The sequence below is a fragment of the Lepisma saccharinum genome, chromosome 25 (genome assembly GCF_977018435.1).
Source record: "Lepisma saccharinum chromosome 25, izLepSacc3.1, whole genome shotgun sequence".
Lineage (NCBI taxonomy): Eukaryota > Metazoa > Arthropoda > Insecta > Zygentoma > Lepismatidae > Lepisma > Lepisma saccharinum.
Window position 1 is genome coordinate 5,696,956 of NC_139253.1, and position 12,432 is coordinate 5,709,387.

Below are 12,432 nucleotides of genomic sequence, written 5' to 3' on the forward strand. Positions count from 1 at the left end.
CTTCGAGATTAATCAATAATCACACACTTTCATTTGGAAAATAGCATCCATATATATGTCATCATCGATTCATAATCCATGAATAGTGCCCTCCCCGATGGCGCAGTGGTAGCGTTGTTGCCTTGTAATCAAGGGGTCCCGGGTTCGATACCCGGTGGAGGCACAAGTGGTTCGGATCCCACTTTAAACTGTAGGTCCAGTCCCGATTAGCCTTACTGTGCATAAAGTGGACTTTAAACAAAAATTCAATCAATCAATCCATGAATAGTGGCACCGTATTCAACAGCCTGCCATTTTCGCTGTAGACGCCACAGGGCAACGCAAATGCGATTTTCAATTGTTATCGGCTGGAACGTCGCTACTTCTCAACTCTGCATCCAGAAAAGGCCATAAAACTGTGTGACGTAGCAGGTCAACATTTGCTACCTTGTTGAGCGATCCTGGAGGCGCCCAATGTCTGAGTCTTGGAATTTTCAGTTAATCTGTACTCAAGGTCGTCGATGACCACTTCTCCCAACACGAGCGGGAAACAGGTTAGGACTGGATGTAAATATTTCAAGCAGAATCCGAACCACTAATAAAAAGGAAAACAAACTTATTCCATGTAGCTGGTTCAAGTAAATAAACACAGGGGAACTAGAATTGGCCTTTTCGTTGCATTTTTATGCAATGTTACCGACATTTTACACAGTACTAACATCAAACGCGCACTTGGACCAGGTGCAACGAACGTTGCGTAGTGAGTACTTCCTTGCACACGACAAGCAGCTTTGCCGCAAACATGGCGGCGGTGCGAATCCTGACGTCACATGAAACCCACCTATAGAACGGGATTGAAACACTACGCGACGGAAGCCCTAATGATACGAACCACCCAGGGTGGCTGGCGCGCAAGCCAGAAGAACCTATCTCGGCCAAATGGCTATCTCTATTCATTTGCTGGTGTGCGGGATCCCGAAAAATCGGGACCAGAATCGGGGGGGGGGGGAGAGATCCGTCACGATCCCGACTTCGGAAAATTCCAAATGGTCATTGTAAAAGGTGGTCAGTACTCGATGTTTTATGCATTGTAAGTGTCTGACACTTCTCGGAAATTCCAGACATGCAGAAAATAATCACTTAAGGGAGAATGACGTGTAGAATTCGAGATTTCCACAGCGTCGGGATTTTTTCCCACATTTCCCGTCCCGAACGTCGGAATGTGTAAAATATCCCATCCCAACCAAAAATATCTGTGGGAACATTCATATTTTTGAAAGATATGACATTTAGTAAAATGTCCAGGTTTGAGGCCGTGGAAGCCACCTTAAGGGATCTGGCAATGAGGGCTGATTGCACCACTTCCACTCAAAGTCCAGCCTTAGACAAGCGGGAGTGTTAGCGGTTGGTTGCACCAAAGGGGTGTGTGAGGGATCCCGATAAGTCGGGATCGGGGGGAAAAAATCCCGTCCCGATCCCGACTTCGGAAAATGACTTCCCGACTTTTCGGGATCTCGAGCAGTCATAAAATACCGAATGGTCATTTTTAAAAAGTTGTTAATCCTCGGCGTTTTCTGCATTGTAAGTTTCCAAAACGGAGCGAATTTGCAATACCGAACCCCTCCCCGATTTTTGTAATATTTCGCATACTCACTAATTGAGGCCTCCTAATAACGAATTTGAAGTTAAAATTTTGGGGGTCACGTGTAGAAATTGCAAAATAAGCGAAATTGAGTGGTCCGTGATCGGAACAGACATGCACGATTGCTCATTATTTACCGGAAGATTTTGTGTTTTCAATACTTAAAAAACGAAATATACATTCCTGACATTACTACGACCCCAAATTTTAAGTATGCTTGCCTAACCTATCCTAACCTAACCGTGAATGGTTCGTGTGGCTATCCGTCAATGGTTTGTGGGGCTACCCGTGCATGGTTTTACGACCCCAAATATTAACTGTTTGCCTACCCTAACTTAACTTAACCTTACCGAGAATGGTCAGTGGGGCTATCCGTGAATGGTTTTGTGCTAATTGTGATAACGAACCGATAAAAAAATCTTATTTTCGTAGCACTTTAACTTCAAACGTTCTTAATTGAAGACGCCATTTTCGTATCCTGCAAGTTTACGATCGATGCATTGTTGCCAAACTTACCTGTAATCAACAACTTTTTTTTTACTGTTCTCTTCCGCCATTCTTACACGATCCATGCTCTCCAAGTATGAAATCAACAGTGTGGCAACGCTGTAGGCAGCGTAACTAATTGCGAATGTCAATTGTTCATATCAACAAATATGGTTCCTATACTTGTATAAGGAGAATCATTGCGAGAATAGAAAAGCTTATTTTACAACTTCTACACATTAATGAACAATTTTTACACCTCACCCCAACATTTAAACGTCAGATAAATCATCGCAACTAATTAATTCGTGAGTATAAGGGGTATAAATAGTAGCATAGAAATTACAGAAGGAACCAGTATTGTAAATTCTTGCCTCTAAAACTTGTCGTAAATTGTTAGTTATTATTCTAGAAATGCAAAACAAACACTTAAATTGAAAATGACGTGTATAAATCGAGGTTTCCAGAACATTCGAGAAATTTCGAACAATCCTCGTCCCAAAAATTTACCGACGAAGTCGGGAAATTTCGAATTTTCCCGTTCCGCATGTCGGGATTTTAAAAAAAATCCCGTCCCGACCCAAAAAATTCTGTCCCGCACACCCATATAGCGCCTTGAATAACGTTATTCAACGCTCTGTACCTATATCAAACATTATGAAGTTCCTTCTTGTAAACTGGAACATTCTTCCGCGTACCGTACGACCTGGCAACCGAGACTGGAGAAAGTTGAATTTTTGATCGTGTTTTGTTTGCGTTGCGTACAAATGTCTGCTACTGCTTATAATTTCGGAATGTATACTTTTTTAACTGACAGTTTGTTAGAAAACGAAGTATTTATTGAATTAAAATTAAGCAACTGATGGATAAATAGGTAATGCACGTGTTGTACTCTCATTTAATGTCAAAGTACTGCTTGATATTACGCAATATAGCCTGTAATCTTTCGAAGTGGTGGGAAATTATTCTTACAATTTTTTCGAATTATTTTCGACCTTTTCCGATTAACATAACGCGAAATAGAATATTTATTTTACAATGAAAACAATGCTCCGCACAATCGTTAAACGTGGTCCCTCCCCCAAAAGAGATAAGTAACAGAAAAGGGATGATATCTTGAAACTGCAACGAACAAAATAAACTTCAAGCAACATCGAATAGCAATATTTCGATAATGACCTTTCCAGATTGCCAAAGAAAATTAAGTTTAACATAAATAGGGACTGTATCTACTTGATATTTACAGGTCGATAATGTTAATAGACGATTAATATGTACCAACAGATTTGGGCGCCTCTGCAGAACTGATTAAGGGAGCCCTTTATAAATCATGCTTCATAATGATTCCATCTAGTTTCCAGTATGCAAGATTTTTACGCACAAAGGAATCTAACGAGAATCCAACAACACCATTGTGTTGTATTTTGCAAGAAAAATCGAATTAATTAAATAATAATGGTTACGTATTATCTACACTTTGATGAATTGTGTAAAAATTTGTAATACATTTTTTTGTACTTGCTAAAACATTAAAACATGTGTCCCTTAGTCCACCATGGACTCTATTTCCTTCATCACTACAGACCATGTTGGTACTATTATCGTATGAGGGAAACAAAAAAAAATTTCAAAATTCGAGGGTGTAGAATAGGGTACCCGACCCAGGGAAACACCTACGAATCATATATTTCGGACTTCTTTACATTGCTAACGTGTTATTTTCGAATGTGGAACATTTCCTAAAGTGAAATAATGTATATCAATGTCAATTTCTTAGGTTTACGAGTACTTACTGTTACTTGTTGTTTCGAATCTGTAACACATTATGGCCATGATAGCGTACTGGTTTAGGGGGCGTTCTGAGAGTGTTTTGTCGATTTATGCAGTGTTGCAACCTCGTTCACCGGAAAATATCTACTTTCGTGCCCGGATTTGAAATTATGCTAATACGTCGCAAACCATTGACGTTAGCCTCACAAACCATTGACGTTAGCCTCACAAACCATTGACGTTAGCCCCACAAACCATTGACGTTAGCCCCAAAAACCATTTTCCGTAAGGTTAGGTTAAGTTAGGTTAGGCAAGCATAGTTAAAAAAAAAATTAAAAATACTCGACACGTAATGTTCTAGTGAAAACACGGCGAGGCTTAAACACTGGCTACGGGGTTGCATCATCTGTACACACGGAACATTGCACTCTCGTGCAGAAAGCAAATGGCGGGAGCAGAAACAGCATCTCAGACAGATTTTCGCAGAAAACAACACGCATTCACATTAAAATGGATCAAATCTACATTCAGGAACTTCCACAATGCTAAAGAAAATGATTTCCGTAAGTACTTTCTCCTTTAAATTTGAAGGAATCTGTTTCCCTCATACGATAATGTTACCACAATGTTTGCCTACTGGTTACGTTAACCATTTTGCAAAATATTGTGTGAATTGTAGTATATTATAGTTGAAATACATGTTTTGACACCTGACAAACAAATATGAATCCCTTGATTGATCAATTACTTCTTGGATTACAGTGTCATCATGGGTAGCGTCATTGCCTTGTAATCAAGGGGTCCCGGGTTCGATACCCGGTGGAGGCACAAGTGGTTCGGATCCCACTTTAAACTGTAGGTCCAGTCCTGATTAGCCTTACTGTGCATAAAGTGGACTTAAAAAACAAACTCAAATAAAAAAAAATCAAACAATGTCATTATTAAAATTTCATATTAAGTTTCATAGAAAGAAATTGTTTTAATGGGCACACATAATTTTACAGGGTGCCATGGCATTCTCTTTAACATTTTTGTTTCATACAGATCGTTTGGCTCCCAGGGCCTACTCCCGTCGCCCCATAGCTATGGCTCTGAACTTGAACTATAAGAGTAGTAGAAATTGCAAGCGAAGCGAGCAAGAAAAGAAAATTTTGCGAAATTTATTTTTATTTCTATAAAATTTGAAATCAAGGGGGGGGGGGCATTGCCCCTTGCAAAGTTCTCTTGGCCGTCTGGAAGAAAAATGCAAGTAACACGTAAAAAATAATTCTATCATGAGTATCCAATTGTCCTGCTACTATTAGATTCTCCTAGTCTTTTTTTTTCCATCCAAGATTGGGGGGAGGGGGTACAATACCCCCTGCCCCCCTGTGGTTGCGGCACTGTTTATGAGTGTCTCTTCATCAATTTCAGGTCATAGCAACACATCCAAGAAAAACATCCGAACACATTAGGCACCTTTAATACAAGACTACTCAAAATGTCACAACTATTCTAGATGCTGAAAATTGCGGAATCATTTCCCGAAGTCAGAATCTGGACGGGAATTTTTCCCTTCAAGGATATTGTAAGAGTGTACTTATTTGGTTGTACAAAACACACCATCATTCGGAAATCGTTCCTTGTGCATATGTATGAACGGTAAGGGTACTGCTAGAAATTAGGCTTTCTTTTTTTGCCAGTTATTATTCGGAAACAGCACATTACTTGTTTGTTTGAAATGTTACATTCACACAAATATCGACGGAAGTGACTTGTAATAATATTTACATATGTTTTCATTGCCAAGATTAGATTGTGTATCATGGTGTACATTTCGTGTTGTGTTGTTCTGTTGAGGAAATTTGTTATAGCAAGCACACACTCATTTCCACCTTTATTTGGAACGCCATTTTAATATAATTTTGCAAGCTTCACATGCAATCCTCTAACCTGGACCTGTAGTTTTCATTTACTTATCTGTACCAGCATGCACTCAAATTACAGTGTAACTTTTAATACATAACATTTTCATAATGACCACCTAATATTTATTTCTTAAACATATATTTATAGACATTGCTTTATTTATTGCCATTCCTCGAATAATTAACAATTCCGTCTTTTTGCTGTCATTATGGTGATGCAAAACATGCAGCAAAGTTTCACAATTGTTAACAGCTGATTGAGACTCCACCGTATCAACTGCACATGTATAATCTGTGGGCTGCACAGTGCACTTTGTTTCCATATAAAGTGGCACTTAACGTGTTAGGTGGAACCTCAACATCTACTCGCATTACACTGGGCTTAAAGTGAATGTTAAGTGGATATTGAACAACTGAAAAATGGTGTTAACCCATGATCAGTCATGCTTGCTTGAGTCACGTCGTCGGTTGCAAGTGAGCTCACCCTTGCTTTTATGACATATTTCACCACATTTCAATTTGTTATTTATTTATTTTTTTATTTCTATTGATCTCTTTATTATTTCCCTTTTCTATTACATTTTTTTTCCAAATGGAGCAATACATTATCGAAGCAGATATCTCTCAGTGCTAACAAACACCCCATCTTCCTCAAGACTGTCCCAAAGAATTCTAGTAACTCTAATGCAGTTCCGTCTGTGCTCCACAAGTCTTCAACGCACTGGCAAGCTCCAACTAAATAGAGAAAGCTATGATAGCCAGAATATCATCTGGCTTTGTGTCAAAAGCATCCCTATCTTTGTTGTAGTGCTCTAAAAGTCTTTGTTTGCATTAGTACACTGATAACTTGATCAGGGAAGAACATTGGAAAACTTTATGGATAGATTTGTATTGTTTGAAACGCCTTGGACTCCTGGTGAATGAATAACTACATATATTCCACCTTATGCTGTGAATGCAAATGAGTTTTCTTTTCCAAGATACTAAAAATAAATATCCTCCTCATCGGGTGATTTCTCCTCTAATGCTTTGCTGGTATCTGTCACAAGAGTCTTCAAACTCAGAAGGTGACCGTAGATCAACTTCAGCTCTAGTCACTCGATGGTTTATTTGTCTGTTTTAGACATTTTTCACAGTATTCATAAGATGATATAACATAAAATCTCTTAGAAAGTTTTAGCATTATCTAATAACATGATAAAAAACATAGGTATGAAAAACTCGATAGAAACAACGTAGACTTACTGTCTAAATAATGCACCAAAAAAGAAAAAGTAACGTAAACAATCGCATGTTAGCCCTGTGTTCTGACAACGCTCGTTCCAAAACAATGGTCTTTCACGTTGCATCATCTCATAAGAATGTGATCAAATCACTCGTGACACTCTAAAAGTCATCTAGAGAGCACCACAGGCCATTACTTTAAATAATGTTTAAATAGCACTTAATTAAAATTGAAAGTGAGTGCTATGCTCAGCCACGAGCAATCGTGGGTTAAGTGGGACTAGAGACCTTAAGTTCGAGATGATGCAACCAGCCCTGAATGTGACAAACTTTATTTAAGAAATAAACATAAATGTTGAAAAAAAAATGGTAGGTTAACTGTAAATAAATAAGAAGGAAAATGTTAAAAATGATTAATCTTAAGAATTTATTATTTGCTTGAATAAGTTTTAAGTTTTTGTATGTAATAAAATAGAGATTAATGTTCATATTTCAAACTGTGATAGCATTATTACTCTAGATGTTCCGCAAAAATGTATTTATTCTTTTCTCTCTTTTGTTAGATCTGTGTCAACATGTGAAATGTAAATTTGGAGCTCGGTGTGAAAATGGAGTCTGTGTATGCCCTACCGACTGCCATACATCTAAAGAGCCTGTGTGTGCAAGCAACATGAATACTTACATGAACGAGTGTGAAATGCAGAAAGCAGCATGTCAGCTAGGCATTCCTCTAAATGTCATCTTCTATGGGGAATGTCGTGAGAGATTTGCTGTTGGACTTAGTAAGTAGCACATATTTTCTCGTATTCAATGAAGTTTGAGATCACACATGATAGTTTAAATGGCTGATATCTGTACCAGGGAACGGATTTATATGTAAATACATGTTTATGCATGAAGCTGGAATCAGTTATATTTTGTATTATATTTGCACATCATGGCATATAGACTAAAAAAATTCAGTTTTTATTTTCCATATTTGTCTCTCATATTTTACTTATTTTCACATATTATTTTCATATTTCAGAACATTTCTCAACATACTCCATATTCACACAATAACTACATGTGGCGGACTGCCCCCATTGCCTTGTAATCAAGGGGTCCTAGGTTCGATACCTGGTGGAGACACATGTGGTTCGGATCCCACTTTAAACTACTACTATATGTCCCTATGTGACCAGAAGAGTTGGGGGAATTTCTTGCAAGTAATTGACAAGGTCTGAAACAATGTTAAACAAACCAAAGTTTATGATCTTTTTTATACCCTCCAATTGGGTTAATTACAAGTTTGTCTGAACAATTGTTTATTTTTTTTTTTTAATTTTACACATCTCAACTGTTTGCTTTTGCTACTGTAAAACACTTGAAATTCCTGTATATTTACAATCGTTGTCAACAATAGAGAATGAGAGCTCAAGCATCGACTCCTGGTTATTTCAAACGTTATTTGGGCAACGTTAACTGCAGCAGACATTGCGAATTTGAAATACAATCCCATTACTTCTTGGAGTATGGAACGCAGTTTTAGTCTGTGTAAATACATCTTAACACATTGAATCCCAGGGTATTTAAATTGGCAATAACTCAGAAACCCGGGCATTTTATGTGATTTTCAACAATGTGAAACAATTTATTTTGTGGTCTTACTATACATGTGTTATACATCAAAATGAAGGCAATTTCTTTTCCTACACGATAAAAAAGAAACAATTAGAATCTGTGTATTCTTGCATGTGCTAGAGATGTTCAACATAGTCCTTGTTTTTCATGTATAATGAAAAAGTCCGTACTTCTGATACTAAACAGTGTCGGCGATTGGGTTCTAAAACTAGGGGGAGCAAGAGCAATTTACTTTTCTGTGGTACATAAGGTATAGCATAGAAGGGGGGCAAAGTGGCAAAAAGTGGGGGAACTGCCCCCCCACCTAATTGCCGCCACTAACCCTTAGTATGAAACACAGGCGGTGTGCAAGTAAATAACTCATTACAAGTAAATAAATAAGTGTTCCATTTCTTTCGATATTTCAAGTAAACACATTGGTCAAGTGCATGGGCGCCCATAGGAGTTTTCTCAGTGGGTGGGGGCTCATCGTAACTCCAAACGTTCAAGTGATATTGCCCGTACTATGCACGTCCATGGGACACTTGCCATATTCAGGATGGGATTCAATGTGTTAACAGACAACAGAAGGGAATTCACGTTCGAATGCTTACAACAAAATTTATTTATTCATTATTTTGGAAAAAGAAAACTAAAACACATTTTGTATTATTAAGTAATGAAGTCCAGTTTTGGCATGTACTTACTGTTCTTCCCTAGCCTTTACCACATCATAAGGTTTCATCAGGAGATAAGGCAAGACTAGTCAATGGCTAGTTAAAACATGAGGAGGTAAGTTAGATTAAAAGAAGGTTAAAATGGTAGCCAGAGGTGTAGTAGGAATGATGTGACGTGACACTTCATTGTCTTTTACCATTTTAACCTAACTTACCTTCCCATGTTTTAAACTATGACTGTTCTTGTCTTATCTCCTGATGAAGCCACATGATGTGTTGAAAGCTAGAGGGAAACAGCAAGTACATGCCAAAACTGGACTTCATTACATAGTGAAATGATGGCATGTGGTGCAAGTTATGCCTTATCTACATTTTGTATTGTTTTACAATTAATGTTAATGTAAGCATACTGTATTGTATGTAGCTCATGTAGTGTCTTATATTATTGAATATATATATATATATATATTTTTTTTTTTCAATTTTAATACGTGGGTTAAGTCATAAGTCATGGCAACTATTTTTTTTCTCGCGAACAGGGGACAATACAAAAAATCTAAGATATACGTTTGAAAGTGTATGGAATGTACTTTCGAAAGAAGCCACCAGATGGTGCATGTGAACAATGGTGGGGTAGTAAGCATGCACCCAAGTTCAGTCGGTGAGTGACAGCGTTCGAAAATAGAGGTCATGAAGCAGGAGGAACGTTCGTACGTTAAAATAGCAGTTCTCCATGGCAGAAATGCACAGGAATGCCATACAGATCTACAGGAAGCTCTGGGTGTGCATGCCATGCCCTATCGAACAGTGGCGAGGTGGGTGGAGGCCTTCAAACGGGACAGAGCGTCAACTGCCGATCTGCCTCATAATAAAACACTGTTGTCCAATATCCTGTGTTCTGCCTTTTCCCTACGACAGTATCCTGCATCCAGATTTCATCTGGTGGCTTCATTCGAAGGTACATTCCATACACTTTCAAACGTACATCTTAGATTTTTTGTGTTGTCCCCTGTTTGTGAGAGAAAAAAAAGTTGCCATGACTTATGACTTAACCCTCATATTTAACTCATTATTTTGGTGAAAATAACTAAATATGTATTTACATATTCAGCACATTTTTACTACATATAAATCTTCCCTGCTTACTACTTAAATTCTGTGATGGAGATGAATGTGAATTTCATCATTTTATCAGTATTTGGAAGTAACTACGAGTATTTAGTTGTAATGCAGTTATCTGCAAAAGATAAGAGCAGGCAGAGAGAAACATGTTGGTGAAATTTCAGTTTAAACACAGCAAGTTCAAATCAGATTGTTGATTAGTGATGTGTACTGTGTTGTATGCTTGAACAAGGTGAATAGTAACAATATTAATAAGGAACTATAATAAAATTGTCAAAGAAAGTACAAAAAAATTGAAAGCCTTTCAATGGTACAATTTACTACTGTGTAAATTGCATGGAAAAATTAATCAAAATTTTGATGGTGAAAATATGCAAATGGAATATTGAAAGGGTATTATTTTAATGCTGAAAAATATACTTCAATGTCACATAATTATTAATATTATCTTGCTAATTTTACTTGATTTTACATTACTTTTCTGTTGTAGATTTTTCTAGTAACTATTTTTGGTAAGAATTTACAATATAGAGAATGTCTCCAATTTCGTTAATATTTCATATACTAACTAATTTTGGCCTTCTAATCACGAATCTGTTGTTAAAGTGCAGGGGTCATGTGCAGAAATTGTACATTATGCACGGGTAGCCCCACAAACCATTCACGGATAGCCCCATGAACCATTTCCAGTAAGGTTAGGTTAGGTTAGGCAAGCTTAGTTAAAATTTTGTTCGTAAAACAATGCGATACAGCTTAAAAAAAATATATATTCCACTTACATTGGCTTTTTTCCCGATTTCCACACGTGGCCCCTGCATTTTAACAACAGATTCGTGATTAGAAGGCCAAAATTAGTTAGTTTACCAAATATTAACAAAATTGGAAACATTCTCTATATTGTAAATTCACTCCCTATTTTTCTGCTATTAGCTTAGGTTAACACAAAAATCTTTGCTAACTGCTTTCTTTGCCAGCTAACTCACTAACACACTAACATTCCAGCAACGGCTACTCCTCCATCATTGTCAGCCACCAAAGCTGGTCAGTTTGATCCAGATGTTGAGCTCGAGGCTTGCAGGGACATTCGTTGCGACTTTGATGCCACATGTGAGCTCGGTCCGGATGGTTTCCCACGTTGCTCCTGCAAATTTGACTGTTTGAGCGAACCGACCAAGCCGGTGTGTGCTTCCGATCATAAACTTTATTCCTCAATATGCGTAATGAAAATGGAGGGATGCCAGCGCCAGATGGAACTTCGGTTACGACCGTTAGAGCTCTGTGAAGGTGATTGGACTGTTCGTAGATTTGCAAATAGTTTTAACTGTAACTTCATTCTTCTAACTTTGATATTTCTTGCTCTCTTAGATAGTTCGTATCTATATCGTGTTTGACCCAACCTGTGAATTTTCATCACTTGCACAAGCAGCGATAATGCCAAATGGAGCAAGGACCCAAAACCTCCATTTTGCTAATCTGGAATTGCACTAATTAAAATTAGATAAATAAATGCATTTTAATGCTATTTAGGGCAATAACTGCCCCTCCCATAAAATATTCCCATAACTCCCTTTGCTTCTGTACGCTTTTTTTTTTTTTCTGGAGTCATTACTGGTTGTTATCCATGCATAATACATACATAACTTATTCTCCTATAGACATTCTAAAAGCCATATATTTGTCCGTCGCACTGGGATTCACAAATCTACAACATACTGATCAACACCATGCAGTTTTAAAAACAATGCTCTCAAAAGGTACATGCATGAGGTGGTTAAAACTACTTCCTGGTCATAGAGCAAGGTCCTTTTGTTATTAACAATTAGCACAGTAATTCACATTTCGTCACAGGTTGGATCAAATACTGTCAATCTGTTCTATGTGAAAAATTGGTCAAAATGAAGTATCTAATATTTTATGCAGGACATCAAATAAATTAATATGTGTACTCTCAAGTTACAAACAAAATATGTTTTTCAGATTTCATGAGTATATGAGACTCATATTTAGTGTCCAAGACGCAACT

At 37.5% G+C, this 12,432-nt stretch overlaps 1 protein-coding gene across 5 annotated transcripts in view; it reads left to right on the forward strand.

Moving 5' to 3' along the window:
• LOC145978916 (agrin-like) overlaps positions 1-12,432 on the forward strand; it is a 1,115,983-nt gene that overhangs the window by 1,037,151 nt on the left and 66,400 nt on the right. For 4 of the 5 annotated variants that reach the window (XM_083111886.1, XM_083111888.1, XM_083111887.1 and 1 more), the window contains 2 exons: positions 7,572-7,790; positions 11,412-11,693. In XM_083111886.1, the coding sequence (XP_082968012.1) occupies positions 7,572-7,790; positions 11,412-11,693 (501 nt within the window). The remainder of the gene's footprint in view (positions 1-7,571; positions 7,791-11,411; positions 11,694-12,432) is intronic. The other variant, XM_083111890.1, reaches the window with a different exon arrangement.